The sequence below is a fragment of the Palaemon carinicauda genome, chromosome 3 (genome assembly GCF_036898095.1).
Source record: "Palaemon carinicauda isolate YSFRI2023 chromosome 3, ASM3689809v2, whole genome shotgun sequence".
Classification (NCBI taxonomy): Eukaryota; Metazoa; Arthropoda; class Malacostraca; order Decapoda; family Palaemonidae; genus Palaemon; species Palaemon carinicauda.
In genome coordinates, this window is record NC_090727.1 from 142,484,941 (window position 1) to 142,507,372 (window position 22,432).

Sequence of the window (22,432 nt, forward strand, 5' to 3'; positions counted from 1 at the left end):
GTCCACGAAAAGCAAGCATTGACTTTCCTCCTCTCCAGACAGCTGTAGGAGCCAGACTCAAGACCTTCTGGCAAGCCTGGGAAAGAAGAGGTGCAGACGCTCAGTCTGTCAAGTGGCTAAGGGAGGGTTACAGAATTCCGTTCTGCCGCAATCCCCCTCTGACCACATCTCCCATCAACCTCTCCCCCAACTACAAGGAGAAGGACAAGAGGCTAGCGTTACATCAAGAGGTGTCGCTCCTGTTACAGAAGGAGGCAGTGGTGATAGTCCGGGACCATCAATCCCCGGGCTTTTACAACCGTCTCTTCCTGGTGGCCAAGAAGACAGGAGGTTGGAGACCGGTGCTGGACGTCAGTGCGCTCAATGCTTATGTCACCAAGCAGACGTTCACAATGGAGACGACGAAGTCGGTCCCAGCAGCGGTCAGGCAGGAGGACTGGATGGTCTCGTTGGATCTGAAAGACGCCTACTTTCACGTTCCCATCCATCCAGACTCCCAACCTTTTCTGAGATTCGTCTTTGGAGAGGTTGTGTACCAATTCCAAGCCCTGTGTTTTGGTCTAAGCACGGCACCTCTTGTGTTTACGCGACTGATGAGGAATATTGCGAAATTCCTTCACTTGGCGGACATCAGAGCCTCCCTTTATTTAGACGACTGGCTTTTAAGAGCCCCCACAAGTCGTCGCTGTCTGGAGAGTCTCAGATGGACTTTGGATTTGACCAAGGAACTGGGTCTCTTGGTCAATTTAGAGAAGTCCCAGCTTGTTCCTTCCCAAACCATCGTTTACCTGGGAATGGAGATTCAGAGTCGAGCTTTTCTGGCTTTTCCGTCGGCCCCAAGAATCAACCAAGCCCTAGAGTGCATCCTGAGCATGCTGAAGAAGAACAGATGCTCGGTGAGACAGTGGATGAGTCTAACAGGGACTCTGTCATCGTTAGCCCTGTTCATCGAGTTAGGGAGACTCCACCTCCGCCCCCTTCAGTACCATCTAGCAGCTCACTGGAACAAGGATATGACGCTCGAGGCGGTCTCTATTCCTGTTTCCAAAGAGATGAGGGCTACTCTAACGTGGTGGAAGAGCAACATTCTTCTCAAGGAGGGTCTCTCATTAACTGTTCAGACCCCCGACCTTCATCTCTACTCGGACGCATCAGACTCGGGCTGGGGCGCGACATTGGACGGACAGGAATGCTCGGGGACATGGAACCAGGAACAGGAAACGCTTCACATCAATTGCAAGGAGTTGTTGGCAGTTCATCTGGCCTTAATGAACTTCAAGTCCCTCCTGCTAAACAAGGTGGTGGAGGTGAACTCCGACAACACCACAGCCTTGGCGTACATCTCCAAGCAGGGAGGGACTCATTCGAGAAAGCTGTTCGAGATAGCAAGGGACCTACTCATTTGGTCAAAAAGTCGAAAACTCACGCTGGTAACGAGGTTCATTCAGGGCAATATGAATGTCTCGGCAGATCGCCTCAGCAGGAAGGGTCAAGTCATCCCCACAGAATGGACCCTTCACAAGAACGTGTGCAGCAGACTTTGGGCCCTGTGGGGTCAGCCAACTATAGATCTGTTCGCTACCTCGATGACCAAGAAGCTCCCATTGTACTGTTCCCCGATTCCAGACCCGGCAGCAGTTCACGTGGATGCTTTTCTGCTGGATTGGTCCCACCTCGATCTGTATGCATTCCCGCCGTTCAAGATCATCAACAGGGTTCTTCAGAAGTTCTCCTATCACGAAGGGACACGGCTGACGTTGGTTGCTCCCCTTTGGCCTGCAAGAGAATGGTTCACAGAGGTACTGCAATGGCTGGTCGACGTTCCCAGGACTCTCCCTCTAAGAGTGGACCTTCTACGTCAACCTCACGTAAAGAAGGTACACCCAAGCCTCCACGCTCTTCGTCTGACTGCCTTCAGACTATCGAAAGACTCTCTAGAGCTAGAGGCTTTTCGAAGGAGGCAGCCAGAGCGATTGCCAGAGCAAGGAGGATATCCACTCGCAGAGTCTATCAATCTAAGTGGGAAGTCTTCCGAAGCTGGTGCAGAGCCAATGCAGTTTCCTCTACCAGTACCACTGTAACCCAAGTTGCTGACTTCCTGTTACATCTTAGGAATGTTAGATCTCTTTCGGCTCCTACGATCAAGGGGTACAGAAGTATGTTGGCAGCAGTTTTCCGCCACAGAGGCTTGGATCTTTCCTCCAACAAAGATCTGCAGGACATCCTTAGGTCTTTTGAGACCTCTAAAGAACGTCGCTTGTCCACTCCAGGCTGGAATCTAGACGTAGTCCTAAGGTTCCTTATGTCATCTAGATTTGAGCCTCTCCAGTCAGCCTCTTTCAAAGACCTTACTCTCAAAACTATTTTCCTCGTCTGCCTTGCAACAGCCAAAAGAGTAAGTGAGGTTCACGCCTTCAGCAGGAACATAGGATTCACATCTGAAACGGCTACATGTTCCTTACAGCTAGGTTTTTTGGCAAAAAATGAGCTTCCTTCACGTCCTTGGCCTAAATCGTTCGAAATTCCTAGCCTTTCCAACATGGTGGGTAACGAACTGGAGAGAGTTCTTTGCCCTGTCAGAGCTCTTAAGTACTATCTTAAAAGGTCAAAACCTTTACGAGGACAATCAGAGGCCTTATGGTGTGCTATTAAGAAACCTTCGTTGCCTATGTCTAAGAACGCAGTTTCTTATTACATAAGGCTTCTGATTAGAGAAGCTCATTCTCACATGAAGGATGAAGACCTTGCTTTGCTGAAGGTAAGGACACATGAAGTGAGAGCTGTGGCTACTTCAGTGGCCTTCAAACAGAACCGTTCTCTGCAGAGTATTATGGATGCAACCTATTGGAGGAGCAAGTCAGTGTTTGCATCATTCTATCTCAAAGATGTCCAGTCTCTTTACGAGAACTGCTACACCCTGGGACCATTCGTAGCAGCGAGTGCAGTAGTAGGTGAGGGCTCAACCACTACATTCCCATAATCCCATAACCTTTTTAACCTTTCTCTTGAAGGCTTTTATTGTTGTTTTGGGTTGTTACGGTGGGCTAAGAAGCCTTCCGCATCCTAGTTGATTTGGCGGGTGGTCAATTCTTTCTTGAGAAGCGCCTAGGTTAGAGGTTGTGTTGAGGTCCTTTAGTATGGGTTGCAGCCCTTTATACTTCAGCACCTAAGAGTTGTTCAGCCTCCTAAGAGGACCGCTGCGCTCAGTAAGGAAGACGTACTTATTTAAGGCAGAGTAATGGTTCAAGTCGACTTCCTTACCAGGTACTTATAATTTCATTTGTTATTTTGAATAACTGATAAAAATGAAATACGGGATACTTAGCTTCTTGATTAACATGTACACTGGTTTTCACCCACCCCCCTGGGTGTGAATCAGCTACATGATTATCGGGTAAGATTAATATTGAAAAATGTTATTTTCATTAGTAAAATAAATTTTTGAATATACTTACCCGATAATCATGATTTAATTGACCCACCCTTCCTCCCCATAGAGAACCAGTGGACCGAGGGAAAAATTGAGGTGGTGTTGACAAGAAGTACTGGAGTACCTGACCACAGATGGCGCTGGTGAGTACACCCCCCTCTTGTATAGCGATCGCTGGCGTATCCCGTCCGTAGATTTCTGTCGGGCAACGGAGTTGACAGCTACATGATTATCGGGTAAGTATATTCAAAAATTTATTTTACTAATGAAAATAACATTTTTCAATATTAATCTTACCCGATGATCATGTAGCTGTCAACTCTGTTGCCCGACAGAAATCTACGGTCGGGATACGCCAGCGATCGCTATACAGGTGGGGGTGTACACAACAGCGCCATCTGTGAGCAGGTACTCAAGTACTTCTTGTCAACAAGAACTCAATTTTTCCTCTGTCGTGCCACCGGCTAGACCTACTTGGATACGCTGTTGATTCTGGAGTTATTGTTCACGATTTGGTGATGTATTTGCTCTAGAGTTTAGCCTTCGCTATTCAGGAAGCTTTATCATTAGCTTAGCAAGCTTTTGGAATTAATTTGATTTAATTATGGTGACGAAGAGAGTATGGACTCTCTTTCACTTTTAAATGGCCGACCCTTCCCTCAGACGGAAGTGTTGGTGTCGAAGAGAGTATAGACTCTCTTTCACTTTTTATGACTCACCCTTCCCTTAGACGGAAGTGTGTTTAGGTTTTTGGTAATTTTGCTTAACAAAGTTATAGATTTATTTTATATCTCAACGCCATTTATAGGCCTCTTCGATTAACTTTCCATTTATTATAAACTTATAAAATTAATTTTTATGTTTGTTTATATGCGACCTTTCCTAATAGTAGGCGGTCCTTACTTGGAACCGAAGTTAATTAACATTGAGCCCGTCATATCGTTTTTCCTGTTTAGAATTTATGCTATTTTAATTTTAATGTTTTTGAAAGAATTTCTTTGATAGTCTCGTACTGTTTTCAAAGTTGAACTAACGTTTTGTTTAGTCTCCGCAGTTGTTGACGTTCAGAACGTTCAACTTGCGCTCTATCGTTACGATAGAGAGAGAGTATTTCACGGTTTCACGTTGCAGTAAGAGTAAACCGATTCTAGCGTTTCGTTCATTCTTTCTTAGCTTAAATGGTTTTAATTCTAATAAGGAACTTTTTATTTGGGAAACCTTTCAGTTTTTTTCCTTTAACAAATAATATGTTTTAACGATATATATAATTGGGCTCATCTCTCAGGTTCTAAGTCTAGAGAGAGAGAGAGAGAGATAGAGACGGAGGGAGAGAGAGGAGGATAAACGTTTCGTTCAAGCGGGTAACGTTATTCTCGTTTTTTGCTCTTCTCCCTAGTCGCTATAGGGGAAGAAGGTAAAACGTTTCTAGAGTTTTATTCTTGTTCCCAGGCTTTATGCGGTGAGAGATTTTAAACGTAGTTTATTTGATCTAGTGTTTAGTCTCTTTTCCAGCCACTGAATTCTTTATCTTTCATTATGTTTTTCTGTTACATTGTAATACTGTTTTCGCAATTACTACCTTTTAATGAAGGATAGGATTGCGTGTTTCAGGTACAAACCACTTAAAGTTTCGAGTTCAGTGAAATAAGTGCAAACAGAAAATCAAAAGTGATAAAGTGATATGCGCAAAGTGTTACAGTGTTGCGTTCGAGGGTTCGTCTGTTCGTGCCAGTTGTTCACCTAGTCCGATACCTCTTACAAGCTCCCAAGCCCAGGGGAGAAGTAATGTCGAAGGACTTATGGGTTCCTCAGGCCTTGATCGACGAACAGACGTTTCCCTCCGTGGTTTCGGGTGTATCTACACACGTTGCCGACGTGATCACCCCACCCACACAAAGACGAGAGAGCCCATTTATTCCTCGTCTGCGGAAGAGGTTTCTCGCAGAAACCATGGACCAAATCTTGCAGCTTTTAAGTGCAAGTCGGTCCCTTCCGCGCAAGTCCAACGGCCTAGGTGTAGCCACTGGGTCAGTTCGGACTCGCTGCAGTACGACAACTGCACACCTCCCAAGAGAGGCAAGGTGGTACCGCAACAGGCAGTAACTCCGTCTGTTGCCGCACCAGCTGTTTTAGACCCTCAGTCACAACGGACAGTAGCTCCGTTTGTTGTTGTCTTTCATAGACCCTAGTGGTCCATGCTGCAGACTATACAGTCTCAGCTTGCTCCTTCATGCAGGAGTATCATGCTGGAAGGTTGACAATGCACCTGTTAACCTACAACCCGCCGAGGTTGTGCGCTCAGCAGATACTGCGGCTGCCTGCTCCCACCCTCCACCTGTGAGAGCTCCACCACCGATGCGCAGTCCACCCTGCCAGACGCATGTTCTTGCTGCACCATCTGCTAACATGCGTGAGCTACCGCATCAGCAGTGGGAAGGTTCTGTAGAGCTGCCGGGTTCCAGCACAATGCGGCATTCTCCGCAGCCCATGCAGCATGCTCTGCATACCTTACAGCATGCTCTGCATACCATGCAGCATGAGCCGCATACCTTACAGCATGCTCCGCATACCATACCGCATGCTCCTCAACCCACCGCAGCCCCTCCCACGCACCAGCACTCTGCTTTTGTTGTTGCCAGCTCCCACACTCCGACTGCGGAGAAGGTTGACGATGCACCCGTGGGCCTACACCTCCCACGGTTGTGCGCCCGGCATGGCTTCCTGCTCTCACACTCTTGTTGTGAGAGCTCCTCCACCCATGCACAGTCAACCATGCCAGATGTATGATGACTCCCACACACAGAGCACTCCGTTGCCGTGCGTGAGCTACCACAAGCTGCCGTGTTTTGACACGGTGTGTCAGCCTCCGCAACACACTGTGGTTACCGCCACTCGCCAGCAGCAAACTAGTCAGTCAGGAGTTGAGGCTTCCCCACACAACTTTGGTTGTTGCCAACTCACAAACTGTCATACAGTTACATGACGTTGCCTTCTGGTCTGCTACTTATACACCAGTGCTGTATGTCCTCACGCTCCTGTTGTGGTTGACACAGACTGTCAAGCAGTTTCATAACGTTGCCTTCTGGTCTGCTGCTTTTGCACCAGTGAAACCCTCACTGAGAGAACCTAGCTTTTCTCGGATATGGTTCCTGTAGATGAGAAAGTGCTGTTCTCCCTCCTTCTGATATTCCCTTGAGGACTCTGTCATTTGGAGAGGAGCCTTAAGCTGCTTAGCCTCCTATGGACTTTTATTTAAGCATAACATGCTTCCAGGGAGGGTAAATGGTTCCGCTTCAGTCGCTAACCCCGTCTGTTGCCACACCTGCTCCCATAGACCTTGGGCTTTGTTGCAAGACATGCAGTCCAAGCTTAGTCCTTGATAGAGGATTTTTTACGGAGAAGACCCTTCTTGCCAACGACCTTCCTACCGGTTGGTTGTACGCCCTGTTGACGCTGAGGTATCCTACTCACGTCCGCCAGTTGAGATGGTTCCTCCACCGGTGCGACCCAGTGTGGGTTGCCAGTCGCACGTTGATGTTATGCTACTCTCGGAGGTGGTTGTGGACGTTCAGTGTGTCACTGGGAAGACGTTCAACAACCAGCAGAGGTGACTTGTTGTGACGCAGTGCGGCAACCTCAGCAACCCGATAAGGGGTTGTCTGTACTACCCAGACAGTCTAGACAGTTTCGGGTTGTCGCTGTACTTCCTCGCTTCCCCATGGTTGACAGTTCACAGACTGTGCAGCAGTACCATGATCTTGTGTCCGGCTCCGTCACGCATCCACCAGTGCGACCGGATTCAGCGAGTCAGACGTTGCCCACTCCGTTGCCGTTTCCTCATCAGTTTCGGATGAGGAACCCTCTGATGAGGACATGGCTGAACAAGAAGATCAATCCCCAGCCCTGCTATCCATCCAGAAGATGCTGAAGAAGGAATACGGCCCTGTCAGGCTGTGGATGAGTCTGGTTAGGACACTGTCATCCGTGGTGCATTTGGTGTCACTTGGAAGACTACACCTCCGTCCTCTTCGGTTTCATCTAGCTCTTCACTGGAAAAGGACAAGACGCTAGAAGCGGTCTCGATCCCGGTTTCCGGAAGATAAGTCTGGTCTAACCTGAGGAAAGGACTTTATCAACCTTTTATAGGGTCTTCCCCTGACTGTTCAGACTCCCAACCACGTTCTCTTCTCAGACGCATCGGACGTAGGCTGGGGTGCGACCTTAGGCGGTAGGGAATGCTCGGGATTATGGAACTCGCGTCAAAGGACAATGCATTTTAACTGCAGGAAGCTTCTGGCAGTAAGTCTGACCTGGAAAAGCTTCAGGTCTCTCCTTCAAGACAAAGTAATGGAGGTCAACACGGACTACTCCCTGCTTTGATGTTCATCTCCTAGCAAGGAGGGACCTACTCTCTGACATGGTGCGAGTTCGCTAGTGACCTCCTCTCCTGTTCAACAGGTCTAGACTTTTCACTAGTAACAAATTTCTTCCAAGGCAACTTGAATGTCTTAGCAGTTTGTCTCAGTAGGAAGGGACAATAATTCCAACATATTGGACCCTCCACAGAGATGTATGCAAGAGACTTTGGGTCACCTGGGGCCATCCAACCATAGATCTCTTCGCAACCTCGATGTCCAAGAGGCTCTCATCAGACCCAGCAGTGGTTCTTTTAGATGCCTTTCTACTAGATTAGTCTCATCTAGATCTATATGCATTCCCTCCGTTCTAGTTTGTCAACAAGGTACTGCAGAAGTTCGCCTCTCACGTTGGGACAAAGTTGACACTAGTTGCTTCCCTCTGGCCCTCGAGAGAATAACTTACCGAGGTACTTCGATGGCTAGTAGACGTTCCCAGAACTCTTCTCCTAAGGGTGGACCTGCTACGTCTGCCACGCGTAAGAAGGTACTCCAAGGCCTCCACGCTCTTCGTCTCACTGCCTTCAGAGTATCGAATGACTCTCGAGAACTAGAGGTTTTTCGAAGGAGGCAACAAGAGCGATTGTTAGAGCAAGGAGAACATCCACCCTTAGAGTCTACCAATCGAAGTGGGGAATCTTCCTAAACTGGTGCAAGTCAGTATCCGTATCCTCGACCAGTACCTCTGTAACTCAAATAGCTGACTTCCTCTTATATCTGAGAAAAGAGCGATCTCTTTTAGCTCCCACTTTCAAGGGTTACAGAAGCATGTTGGCATCAGTCTTCCGTCACAGAGGCTTAGATCTTTTTAACAATAAAGATCTACAGGACCTCCTTAAGTCTTTTGAGACCACGAAGGAGCGTCGTTTGGTTACACCTGGTTGGAATTTAGACGTGGTTCTAAGATTCCTTATGTTAGACAGGTTCGAACCACTGCAATCAGCCTCCCTGAAAGATCTCACCTTTAAGACTCTTTTCCTGATATGCTTTACCAGCTAAAAGAGTCAGTGAGATTCATGCCTTCAGCAAGAACATCGGATTTTCATCCGAAACGGCTACATGTTCTACATCTTGGTTTTCTAGCCAAACACGAGCTGCCTTCTCGGCCTTGACCAATATCGTTCGTTATTCCAAACTTATCGATATGGTTGGAAAGGAACTAGAAAGAGTATTATGTCCTGTAGAGCTCTTAAGTTCTATTTTAAAAACCTTTATGAGGTCCGTCTGAAGATTTATGGTGTTCAGTTAAGAATTCATCTTTGCCTATGTCAGAGAATTCTTTATCCTATTATTTTCAGACTGTTAATACGAGAAGCTCATTCCCTTCTGAATGAGGAAGACCAAGCTTGGCTGAAGGTAAGGACACACGAAGTTAGAGCTATCACAACTTCCGTGACCTTTTAATAAAATAGATCTCTGCAAAATATTTTCGACGCAACCTTTTGGAAAAGCTAATCAGTGTTCGCGTCTTTTATCTTAAGAATGTCCAGTCTCTTTACGAGAACTGCTACACTCTGGGACCATTCGTAGCAACGAGTGTAGTAGTGGTGGGGGCTCCACCACTACAATTCCCTAATTCCAGAACCTTTTTAATCTTTCTCTTGAAATATTTCTGGGTTGTCCGGAAGGCTAAGAAGCCTTCCGCATCCTGGTTGATTTGGCGGGTGGTCAAATTCTTTCTTGAGAAGCACCTAGATTAGAGGTTGTGATGAGGTCCTTTAGTATGGGTTGCAGCCCTTAATACTTCAGCACCTAGGAGTCGCTCAGCATCCTAAGAGGATCGCTAGGCTCAGTAAGGAAGACGTACTTAAAAAGGCAGAGTAATGGTTCAAGTCGACTTCCTTACCAGGTACTTATTTATTTTATGTTTGTTATTTTGAATAACGGCTAAAATAAGATACGGGATACTTAGCTTCTTTGTTAACATGTATGCTGGTCTCCACCCACCACCCTGGGTGTGAATCAGCTACATGATCATCGGGTAAGATTAATATTGAAAAATGTTATTTTCATTAGTAAAATAAATTTTTGAATATACTTACCCGATGATCATGAATTTAAGGACCCGCCCTTCCTCCCCATAGAGAACCAGTGGACCGAGGAGAAAATTGAGTTCTTGTTGACAAGAAGTACTTGAGTACCTGCTCACAGATGGCGCTGTTGTGTACACCCCCACCTGTATAGCGATCGCTGGCGTATCCCGACCGTAGATTTCTGTCGGGCAACAGAGTTGACAGCTACATGATCATCAGGTAAGTATATTCAAAAATTTATTTTACTAATGAAAATAACATATTAACCCATATGATAAATTTGTTTGATTTTGTAAGATTAGATTTTGTCATCAGTCTTGTGAGTTTCAAAATATATTCAATACTGTATTCAGCGTTGAAATACATTAGCACCAAATGCTGCTTGAGGTTGAACATATTAAAAAGTTATAGTAATATTTTGATCATGCAAATAAGAATGATTGAAATACAGTACTATACATTTTTAATCAAATTCAGATTGTTTAAACTTGTAAAATAAACAAGTCTATCTTTGTTATTCTAATTTAATTTAGACTACTACGGAACCATTACACCCTGTACTTTTAAGTTTATTGCTACTGTATTTACATAATTAACATGTCAAAACTTTTTACAGAACATGTGGACGGTGACTGTGGAACCTGTTGTATTTTTATACAACATTGCAGATACTGTACAGATGAGTGTTCAGCAAGATTTTATCTTCTACAGACTCTGTTCACAGAATTATTCAGAAGAGGTGAGAAGGATTTAATGGGGAGTTGTGGAAGAAGTACCTATTGTCAATTTCTTTTAGCGATGCAGATTTGCACCGACTCGCAGCGGTGCCCTTTTAGCTCGGAAAAGTTTCCTGATCGCTGATTGGTTGGACGAGATAATTCTAACCAATCAGCGATCAGGAATATTTTCCGAGCTAAAAGGGCACCGCTGCGAGTCGGTGCAAATCTGCCTCGATAAAAGAAATGGACTATAGTACAATACAGTACTATACGTACTTCACTTTATGTGGAATACGTACATATTTTCTCATTTCCTTTTGTATGTTTGGTGCGTAATCAAGCAAAATTAGACTTTGTTGATTACGTGACCTGATGAGTTCATTGGGTAATAGTGACCTCTCTTAAAATGTTCAGCCATCGATTTAGGATTGTACAGTATAAAAGGAAATGAACATATATATATATATATATATATATATATATATATATATATATATATATATATATATATATATATATATCTATATGGATATATATATATATATATATATATATATATATATATATATATATATATATATATATATATATATATATCTATATATATATATATATATATATATATATATATATATATATATTTATATACCTATATATATATATATATATATATATATATATATATATATATATATATATATATATATATATATATATATATATATCTATATATATATATATATATATATATATATATATATTTATATACCTATATATATATATATATATATATATATATATATATATATATATATATATATATATATATATATATATATATATATATATATATATATACAGTATATATATATATATATATATATATATATATATATATATATATATATATATATATATATATATATATATATATATATATTTATATATACATAAACTGGAAGTAGGATAATCTAACTGAACTTGATCACATTCAAGATTACCGGTACTTTTCAGTATTGTATTCTTAACTTGATGATTCACTATTTTAAATATAAAACTTACCCGCTGGTTATATAAAAGAGCTGAAGTCCCTGACGCCAGGGCAGAAAATTCAAATCTCGCGCTATCGAAGATACGCCAGGTGTACCAACCGCACCCTAGCGGTAGAACAGGTGGAACTACACACCAACTTCAGTTCTTCTCTCTGCCGTCATAGCTGACTGACATACAGAAGTTCGCTCTCGTGTTTTTACTCTCTTGGGAAGTTGTTTGGTGATGTACAACGTTCTTTTTTGAGTTTAGGCTATCGTTGATTAATTTTCCTTGGTTCTTATCTTGAAATCTTTTTCTTTGAGATTTTCTTTATTGTTTTTTCCCTTACTTTTTGCTTGTCGGTCTCTCACGTTAACTTTAAAATGGCCGACTCCTCCCCTGCTCAGCGTAGGTGTGTTAGTGAGGGTTGTCGTACACGACTTCCTAATGGATCTATTGATCCTCATTCTATTTGTGTAAAATGTAGGGGTAAATTTTGTTCATTAGATGATAGGTGTAATGAGTGTCTTTCCTTAACTAATGATAATTTTGTTACTTACGATCGTTATGTTAGGAGATTAGAGAGAGATAGAGTTAGGCGTAGTTCTTCCCGATCTGTGGATAGAACCTTACCTAATTTACCTGTTCCTATTCCTGTTCCTTCCCCTGTGGTGGTAGATCAGGAACCTACTATGAAGGACATGTTTACTGCTATTTTGTCTCTTGGTGAGAAAGTTGAGTCCTTAGCAGCCGATAGAAATACTATCTTTTCAGAGTTAAAGGTATTGAAAAACCGTGATCCTATCGGAACTGTGGAAAGTGTTTCAGTGGATCTTTCGCCCAAATACAGAGAGGGTCCCAAGAAACAAGCCATGCTTCTACAGATGTCTCTTTTATTAGAGAAACGAGCAATAGAGGAAGTGCAAGATGTTACGTCTCCGGGGTTTTACAACCGCCTTTTTCTAGTACCCAAGAGTTCCGGGGGGTGGAGACCGGTTCTGGACGTAAGTGTGCTCAATGGTTACGTCCAAAACTCGACGTTCACCATGGAGACTCAGAAAACAGTTCTGGCAGCTGTGAGGAAGGACGATTGGATGGTCTCTTTAGATCTTCAGGATGCCTATTTCCACCTTCCGATTCATCCCAGCTGCAGACGTTATCTGAGGTTCATGGACGGAAACAAGGTCTTCCAGTTCAGGGCTCTTTGTTTCGGACTCTGCACGGCTCCTCTATTGTTCACCAAGATCATGCTGAACGTGGCAAGCATGCTGCATTCGAGGGGAATCAGGGCCTCTCTGTATCTGGACGATTGGCTGATAAGAGCCTCCTCAGCCGATTGTTGTTTGAAGGACCTCAAGATGACTTTGGATCTCTCCAGAGAACTGGGTCTCCTGGTGAGCTCGAAAAAATCACAACTCATTCCATCCCAGGAGATTCTTTATTTGGGGATGGAGATTCACAGTCGGAGTTTTCGGGCTTTTCCGTCGTCGGTGAGAATCCAAGCAGCCCTCCTAAAAGTACAAACGTTCCTGAAGAGAGATCTTTGCTCCGTCAGAGATTGGATGAGTCTTCTGGGGACTCTCTCGTCGTTAGAGAAGTTCGTGACCCTGGGGAAGTTGTTCTTGCGTCCTCTTCAGTTTCATCTCAACCGCCATTGGAAGAAAGGGGACAGCCTCGACAGGGATTGCATTCCCATCTCGACTTCCATCAAGTCTCATCTTCAATGGTGGAACAACGAGCCCAGACTGAAAGAAGGCTTGTCTTTACTTCAGAGGAACCCAAACCTCGTGTTGTGTTGCGACTCCCCCAACTCGGGGTGGGGAGCCACTCTAGAGAAGCAGGAACTTTCGGGGACTTGGACGGTGAAGCAAACCTCTCTCCACATCAATCAAAAAGAGCTTTTAGCTATTCATCTGGCTCTCATCAGCTTCGAAAAGCAGATCAGGGGCAAGGTAGTCCAAGTCAATTCGGACAGCACGACAGCTCTGGCCTATATTGCGAAACAAGGCGGGACCCACTCTTGGCCTCTGTTCGAGATTGCAAGACTACTCCTCATCTGGGCGGAGGAAAGGAAGGTGACTCTTTTGACGCGGTTCATCCAGGGAGTCAACAATGTGAGCGCAGACAGACTCAGCAGGAAAGGTCAGGTTCTCTCCACAGAATGGATTCTGCACCCGGACATCTGCAAGAGTCTGTGGCGGTTATGGGGTCGACCTCTCGTGGATCTCTTTGCCACCGCGAAGACCAAACGACTAGAGTGTTACTGCTCTCCGGTTCCAGATCCCGAAGCTTTTCACATAGACGCTTTTCTGATGAACTGGTCACACATGGAGGTTTATGCCTTTCCTCCGTTCAAGATCCTTTACAAAGTGATTCAGAAGTTCGTTTCACACGAGGAGACCAGAATGACACTGATAGCTCCGTTCTGGCCGTCAAGGAGCTGGTTTCCAGAGGTACTGGAATGGATGGTGGATGTCCCGAGAAGCCTTCCCATGAGACCCGATCTTCTCAGACAACCTCACTTGGCCCGAAATCATCAAAACCTCCGAGCTCTACGTCTGACTGCCTTCAGACTATCGAAAAACTCGCTAGAGCTAGAGGATTTTCGAAGAAGGCAGCCAAGGCAATTGCAAGGGCAAGAAGGTCTTCAACCATCAAGGTGTATCAGTCCAAGTGGGAGTTGTTCAGGGAATGGTGTAGAACTAACGCGATTTCCTCTTCCAGTACATCGCTTTCCCAAATAGCAGATTTTTTCTTGGACCTTAAAACTAAGCATAACTTCTCGTCATCAACTATTAAAGGTTACAGGAGTATGTTGGCGACGGTTTTTCGACACAGGAACCTAGACCTTTCTGATAATAAGGATCTACGAGATTTACTTAGGTCTTTTGATACGACCAAGAAGATTCAAACGGCTCCCATCGCCTGGAATTTGGATGTTGTCCCTAAATTTCTCATCAGTGACAGATTTGAGCCTTTACACTCGGCTTCATTTAAGGACTTAACCTTGAAAACCCTTTTTCTAGTTACCCTCGCCACTGCGAAAAGAGTTAGTGAAGTTCACGCTTTAAGCAAGAACATTGGTTTTCGGAATGGGAAAGCCATTTGTTCTTTGCAACTGGGGTTTCTGGCCAAGAACGAAAACCCTTCTCGACCATGGCCCAAATCCTTCGAGATTTCTAACCTTTCAGATTTGGCTGGCGATGAATTGGAAAGGGTTCTCTGTCCAGTTAGAGCTCTACGGTGTTATGTGGACAGAACTAAGAATCTGAGAGGTAACTCAGACGCTCTGTGGTGTGCAGTTCGGAAACCCTCGATGCCCATGTCCAAGAATGCCTTGTCTTTTTTCGTTAGATTGTTGATTCGAGAAGCTCATGCTCAGTGTGATGAGTCGGATCAGAGGCTCCTCAAAGTCAAGACACATGAAGTCAGAGCGGTAGCGACTTCAGTGGCCTTTAAACAGAACCGTTCTCTGCAAAGTCTGATGGATACAACATTTTGGAGAAGTAAGTCTGTTTTTGCATCCCATTATTTGAAGAATGTTCAGACTCGCTATGAGGACCTTTTTACGTTGGGTCCTTTTATAGCTGCTAATGCGATAGTAGGTGAATGATCTACCACTACGTTCCCTTTTTTCCTAATACCCCTTTTCTATCTCTTGGAACTCGTTTGTTATGGTTGTTTGTGGAGATTGGGCGTCAGTCTTCCGCAATCTTTGATTTGGCTAGGTGGTCAATTTGTTCCTTGAGTGCACCCGGAACAAGGGTATTGGTTGAGGTCCTGTCATGTTATAGGTGTTTGTACCGTTTGACAGCTCCTAGAGATTTTCAGCCCGAGTGGATTACTGGATCTCTTAAGGATAGCGGACGAAATGAGGCAGAGTATCATTGCTGTCAGCTTCCTTATCAGGTGAGAACTGCTTAAGTTTATTGTATGTAACCCTTAAGTGAATTTTCTGTATGTAGCTGTCTCTGACCCGCCACCAAGGGGTGTCAATCAGCTCTTTTATATAACCAGCGGGTAAGTTTTATATTTAAAAATGATATTTTCATAATAAAATAAATTTTTGAATATACTTACCCGCTGGTTATATAAATTTAACACCCTCCCTCCTCCCCTCTAGAGACTACCTATGGTATGGCTATGAGGCATGGAAGAACTGGAGTTGGTGTGTAGTTCCACCTGTTCTACCGCTAGGGTGCGGTTGGTACACCTGGCGTATCTTCGATAGCGCGAGATTTGAATTTTCTGCCCTGGCGTCAGGGACTTCAGCTCTTTTATATAACCAGCGGGTAAGTATATTCAAAAATTTATTTTATTATGAAAATATCATTTTACGGTACAGAATAGTACTGCACTGTATATATGTATTTTAAGAATTCTTGAAGTGTATTCTACTGTATATAGCATGTCTAGTACTGTACTGTTATCTTTATTGTTTTTGCCACTTTACTGGGTACGAAACTTCCATTTTAGCCTTCTCTTTCACTTATTTATATCCATAACAGATTTTAAACTTGTATATAATATTCCCATATAACACACATTTTTTTCCCCCCTTGTTTCTTGTGTTTATCAAATGTTGTAACAAAAAAAAAAAAAAATTGATATCACTTCGAGACACTTATGGGAAAAATCTGCCAACTTCTGATGTCACAAGGAGTTGCTTTAAGCAATGGGCTACATCTCATAAACATACTATAATAATGTTTTATTTAATTTTGTTTTAGTGAACTCTGAGCAGTCTAAGGTTCAAGGTATAATTTTTCATGTTCCTGGGTGGGTATTGATTGACAAATAATTTTTTATGAGTATTTTGTAAGAGTAAAATTGGTGATGATGTTTCCTCAAGGTGGGCAAAATGGGAAATGTGTACGAAAATATAATTTCCATGAATCTTACATCTGAATAGACAAACCATAGAAATTTACAGACATGTATACAAAAATCTGAAACCAAATGATTCAAAACACAAGATGAAAAAGTACAGGTGCAAGGAGAGCTGCAAATAATCAAAGTTACTTTATTTAAATGTTATCAGAAGACTCCAAAGGGAATAATTAAATCTTTGAAAATCAAATGTACAGATATTAGCGGCTGACTGTATAAGAATTTTTCTGTACCTAGTATGATAGCCTTATGTTCTCGCCTCAAGGTGAGCTGGAATAAGGATGCGGTGCAAGGAACTTGAGTGGATAGGCTGCATCTTGCTTAGATACCCATTTAAAAGAGCCCAAATTTATTGTATTAATTAACTGAGTATCTATAAGATGAGACTGATGTACCTTTTTTGCAGGTATGCAGGAATTCCAAAACTATGGGGCAGGCCGACAAGCTTTCTGGTGTCCAAGCAGAAGCAGTAAAGAGGGTCATGTGGATTAGTGTTGTCACAGGAATTTTGGCAGTATTAATGTCACAGATTCTAGGGCTTGCACTCGATAGGTAAGGCTTGGTTTTTTTCTTCAAGTAGAACATAATTTTCCATAATTATTTGTGGCTGAATTTATTATTATTGAGACTTGTAGATAACTTTGTATGGGTAGATTATTTCCGTGAATCTTACTTGAAGCTCATATGGCTTTCCTGTCACAGCTAGTGTAGTGTTGACATCATGAAATTTAAAATTTTCATTTTCCCTTGCTTCAATATTCATGCCCTTCTAGTATCTTACAGCATCTGTATGACTATGTTTTGCAATGAGAACGACTTGAACGTTCCATTTATGGAATACCGTTTCAGTCTTCTCGTCTGTTTCATTTAGTGATTCTAGTGTACAGGTACTCTTCAGGTTAGTAAGGGTTCTGACAGTGCACAGCAGATTATAGAGTAATTTAGATATTGGGAAAGACCAAATGTGGACATGTTTACAACCTCCCTCAACAAGAGGGATATTTATTGCTTTCCAGTTCTGGATCCTTTGGTGTGGAAATTGGAGGCCATTGATATTGATATTGATATTACTTGCTAAGCTACAACCCTAGTTGGAAAAGCAAGATGCCATAAGCCCAGGGGCTCCAACAGGGAAAATAGCCTAGTGAGGAAAGGAACCAAGAAAGAATAGAATATTTTAAGAACAGTAACAATATCAAAATAAATATCTCCTATATAAACTATAAAAACTTTAACAAAACAAGAGGAAGAAAAATAAGATAGAATAGTATGCCCGAGTGTCCCTCAAGTAAGAGAACTCTAACCCAAGACACTGGAAGACTCTGGTACAGAGGCTATGGCACTACCCAAGACTAGAGAACGATGGTTTAAGTCTCTTCTACCCTTACCTAGAGGAAAGTGGCTACTGAAGAATGGCAGTGCAGTAATCCTTTGGGTGAAGAAGAATTGTTGGGTAGTCTCAGTGTTGTCAGGTGTATGAGGACAGAGGAGAGTATGTAAAGAATAGGCCAGACTATTCGGTGTATGTGTAGGCAAACGGAAAATGAACCATAACCAGAGAGAAGGATCCAATGTAGGTCTGGCCAGTCAAAGGACCCCATAACTCTAGTGGTAGTATCGTAACAGGTGGCCATGTAACAGGATTGGACGGACCTGAATCTGTAAGCTTTTCCACCATTCTCGATGATTTGAGTAAGGCAGCAATAAGCAAGTTGTGAGTATTACGCCAGCAGCAGGATGCTTTAAATTCTTTTTTGTCCTCTGAAGAGAGTGGTTCACCAATCTGTAGCCTGTGCTGTCGGATTGCCTGAGAAGGTTGCCTTACAGGACCAATCTTCTCAAATGACTGATTTGGAAGGCTGTTCACCCAAGCCCCAATGTACTTCATGTAGCTGCATGAAGACTCGACCGTATTCTCAGAGAAAAGGGATTTTGACGAAGGAAAAATCTATTTCTGGGGAGAGACCTGTGACGCCCGGTGAAAGTTCTTCTTTTCTAATATAAATCTTCCAAATATACTAGAGAAAGATAAAAGCATGGAATGCAGAGGTTACAACCCTCGCGCGAGCACCTTCTTGGTGTCGTATATCTAACAAGGGCGTGTGTAAACCACTATTCACAGGCTGTCTTCCATTTAGATAATCCCTTCATCAAAGGGGAGGGCCGTGACAGGCCCTAGAGAATACAGTTGGGTTACCCTACCGACACCTACCACTCGCGCTCACCAGGTCATCCTTCTGCAAGATCATATGGCTTGGCAAGGAAAGGGTGGGTCCGTACAAAAATAACCGGGAAGGGTTTCACCGGGCGTCACAGGTCTCTCCCCAGAAATAGATTTTTCCTTCGTCAAAATCCCTTTTCTGGGTCGACCTGTGACGGCCGGTGAAAATGTACCAGAGAATGCCTTCCAAGCCCAATAAAGTAATAATATAATGATGAGAATACAATCACCATGTACGACAGTAATATGATATAATAATGTAAGTAACCGTCCAATTACCAACTAGCCAAATGACATAGGGAACGTAAGGCTAAATAATTATGACGACAAGGAACCAACTGAGTGTCGAATCGCAAAAGGCATCAAACCTTAGATGTCTAAGCATATCTAAACATTAAAGGAACGGTAACTACAATAACAGTTAAACCATAGGAATTAAACATGGCAAATATCATAGGGCTAACGAACTACCCAGGAGAGTGGCGACGTGGTGTGAGTGGCGGGTAGGAGGGAGAAGAGAAGAGATGGAAGAAAGGAAGAAGAAGAGATTAATGGGGAGGGATAAGGCTCCCCGCTGCCATCGTCGGGTATTAAAGGGCCTGTAAGATCTTTAGATAGTGGCGTTTGACAACCATAGTGGATTTCCAACCCGTATATTTTTTAAAATCATCAAAGTCCCTGTTCTGGAAGTCATTGTTGGAGGTATCTACTGTCCGTATATCATGAGCCTGGGGAAGTGATTCCGGATTAGTATGTTTAATGAAGTAGAGGATTTGTTGCCTGATACCATGAATGGAAATAGTACTGTACCTCCTTGTTCCCTGATAACCAAGGCGGGCCAGGCGGGCGGGTGGCAGTTCTAGCTAAAAAGGCCTTGAGAGTAGTGACTGTACACGGAGAAAAGATCCTGGGGAAGAAGAATAATCTTCCGAGGGGAGCACCTATTTTGCGGATCCTCATTTTTTAGCTAGGAAAGCTTTGTCTGGAAAAGGGAGTACTTCAGCTGAAGGGAGGAAATCTATGTTTTCTGGGTTTCGTGAGAGCTGCTAGTTCTGATGTTCCATCACCTGAGGCCATAGCCGTTAGAAATAAAGTCTTCCTAAGAAGAGTGATATAAGAGCAGGATTCATTGTCCGTGTCCGTCGCAAGTTTGAGAACACCGTTCAGAGATCAAGAGTCCTTTAGTGGCTGAACCGAAGGTCGAAGCCTAGCACATGTTTTTGGAATTGATGAGAAATAGGAATCAGCTAGGTTAATGTTGAACCCAGCAAGGAAGAGCTTCTTCTAAAACTGACTTGATGGTGGTTAAAGTGCTAACTGTTAGGCCTTTGTCAAATAGGAACCTCAAGAAAGAGATGGTTAAATTCGGGGACATACGAGTATGGTCTGAACTCTTAGGGAATCTGCTAGTTGTTAACGGCCGAATCATATTGGCGAATTGTCGAGTCCCTTTTGTCCGATTCGATGAAGAGATCGTTTTCTGGTTCAATGTTCGCGTCTCTACAAGCTGCAAACTTCCTGTAGTCCACAAAGTTAGAGTTTTGGCTATCCTTGAGTAATCTGACACAGTGAGTTTGGATTACTTGGGTCAGTTTGAAGAACGGGATCCGGATGGGACGGAGTTTCAACTCGAGGAGGAGAGGAAACCAACTGTTCTTGGCCAGTGAGGTGGTACTAAAGCCACTGCGCCCCGGAAGGAGCGTAGTTTGTGTAAAAGTTTCTTTAGAAGATTCACTAGGGGAAATAGGGAAATCTTCTTCTAATGGTTCCAATCCCGGGGTAATGCGTCCATGGCATAAGCCCGAGGGTCCAGGGTTGGGATCACATAACAGGGAAGTTTGTGATTCATCTGAGTTGCGAATAGATCTTCCTGGAGGCCCGGAACCAGCCTGAGTATCACCGGAATGAAATTATGTCTAGAGACCATTCTGACTCCAGTGGATTCGTCCTGGATAGTGAGTCCGCTCTCACATTCTGGCCTCCCGCTAGGTGAGTTGCTGACAGGAACCAGTTCTTTTCTGTTGCCCAGGCAAAGATAGTGACCAGGATCTGATTCAGGTTGGGTGACTTGGATCCTCCCCTGTTGGCGTAGTGTACTACGTCTGTGCTGTCTGACACTACTCTGATGTGGGTCGACCTCGGAGGAGAGTCTCTCTTCAGGGTCAAGAACACTGCCATGGCTTCGAGAACATTGATATGAGACTTTCATGGCGGGTGACCAAGAGCCCTGAAACATCTGATGTTCGGAGTAATCCCCCCATCCACTTAGAGACGCGGCTGTATGGAATGTCACTTGTGGGGGTGGGAATTGTAGAGGAACCGATTTGGAGAGGTTCTTCGGTTCGGACCATGGGCGTAGTCTCATTTTCAAGACAGAGGGGATCTTCGAGACCTTGTCTCTTATAGGTACTGTAGCTCTCTTTCTCCAAACTCGATTGATGTCTTTGAGTTTGGCTTTTAATAGGAGATCTGTTACTGAAGTGAATTGGAGAAGGCCGAGGATACTTTCTAAGGCTCTTCTGGACACCTGTTTGTGTTTGAGAAAATTCTTGATCTTGGAAACTATTCCTCTTACCCTTTTGGAAGGGAGAGACAACGTGTGCTTCGGAAGGTCCCACTGAATGGCTAACCATTCTAAGTGGCCTGATGGTTGCAGGCGAGACTTTTGGAGATTGACCCGAAATCACAGGTTGTAGAGAAATTGAAGTAATTCCTTCGTAGCTCTGTTGCCTTCTATGGCCGGCCGGGCCCAAATGAGCCAACCGGCCAGATAAGCAATGATCTGTATCTCTTGGTTCCTGAGTTGTCCTAACACTGACTCTCCCAGTTTCGTGAATATCCTGGGATCAATGATGAGGCCGAAGGGTATGTCTTGAATGCAAAGGCTTTCCTGCCTAGGCGGAAACCCAGATAAGAAGAGAAGTTTCGAGCTATAGGCGCAAGCTAATAGTCGTCGGTAAGATCGACAGAGGTGGTGACGGCCCCACGGGGAAGTAAGGTCCGTACCTGAGAGATAGTCAACATCCGGAACTTGTCGCAGAGAATGTAAGAGTGTAGCTTGACAAGTCCAGGTCCACTCTCAATGCCAACAAGCCTTTCTTCGGAATTGTGAACAGGCGGCCTTGGAACTTCAGTGATCGATCCCGTTTGATTGCTTTCTTCTTGAGTAACTCTGTGGTGTACTCTTTCAGGATGGGAGTGGATTTCTGGGAGAAGGTCACTGGTGGAGGAGGAGGACCTTGTGGCCATTTTCACCTCAAACCTTTAGAGATTATGCTATGAGCCACCAGACCGAAGGTCCAATGGTCTCGAAAATGGTAAAGTCTCCCCCCTACCGGGACCACCTCGTTATGAGGGAGTGAATCTAGGTCCTTTCCTTCTCCGAGTCCCCTTTTTCCTAGGTCCGCCTCGATGGCGGGACTGTCTTCTACTCCTGTAGCTTCCTCTCTGGTGTCCACGAAAGGAGCCTGAGGGTTTGGATCTAGGGCTGTATGCAGGCGAGGACATCCCAACGGGGTTGGGCTGTGTACCTGGGGAATCAGTGAGGTAGACCACCTGATGAGGGGGATTCGGATGCATAGACGTCGAATCAGGGGAAGACTGTGATGACGAGTGGGTAACCGACTATCGATTCCTGTCTGATAGAGGTCTCCGACAGAACGTATTTCCCACAACTAACCCGATCAGACCAC

General features: G+C 43.9%; 1 protein-coding gene across 3 annotated transcripts in view; it reads left to right on the forward strand.

The window, feature by feature from the left end:
- LOC137638581 (proton-coupled folate transporter-like) overlaps positions 1 to 22,432 on the forward strand; it is a 74,041-nt gene that overhangs the window by 23,548 nt on the left and 28,061 nt on the right. For all 3 annotated transcript variants that reach the window (XM_068370767.1, XM_068370766.1, XM_068370768.1), the window contains exons 2-3: positions 10,495 to 10,617; positions 16,926 to 17,071. In XM_068370767.1, the coding sequence (XP_068226868.1) occupies positions 10,498 to 10,617; positions 16,926 to 17,071 (266 nt within the window). In that variant the 5' untranslated portion in view covers positions 10,495 to 10,497. The remainder of the gene's footprint in view (positions 1 to 10,494; positions 10,618 to 16,925; positions 17,072 to 22,432) is intronic.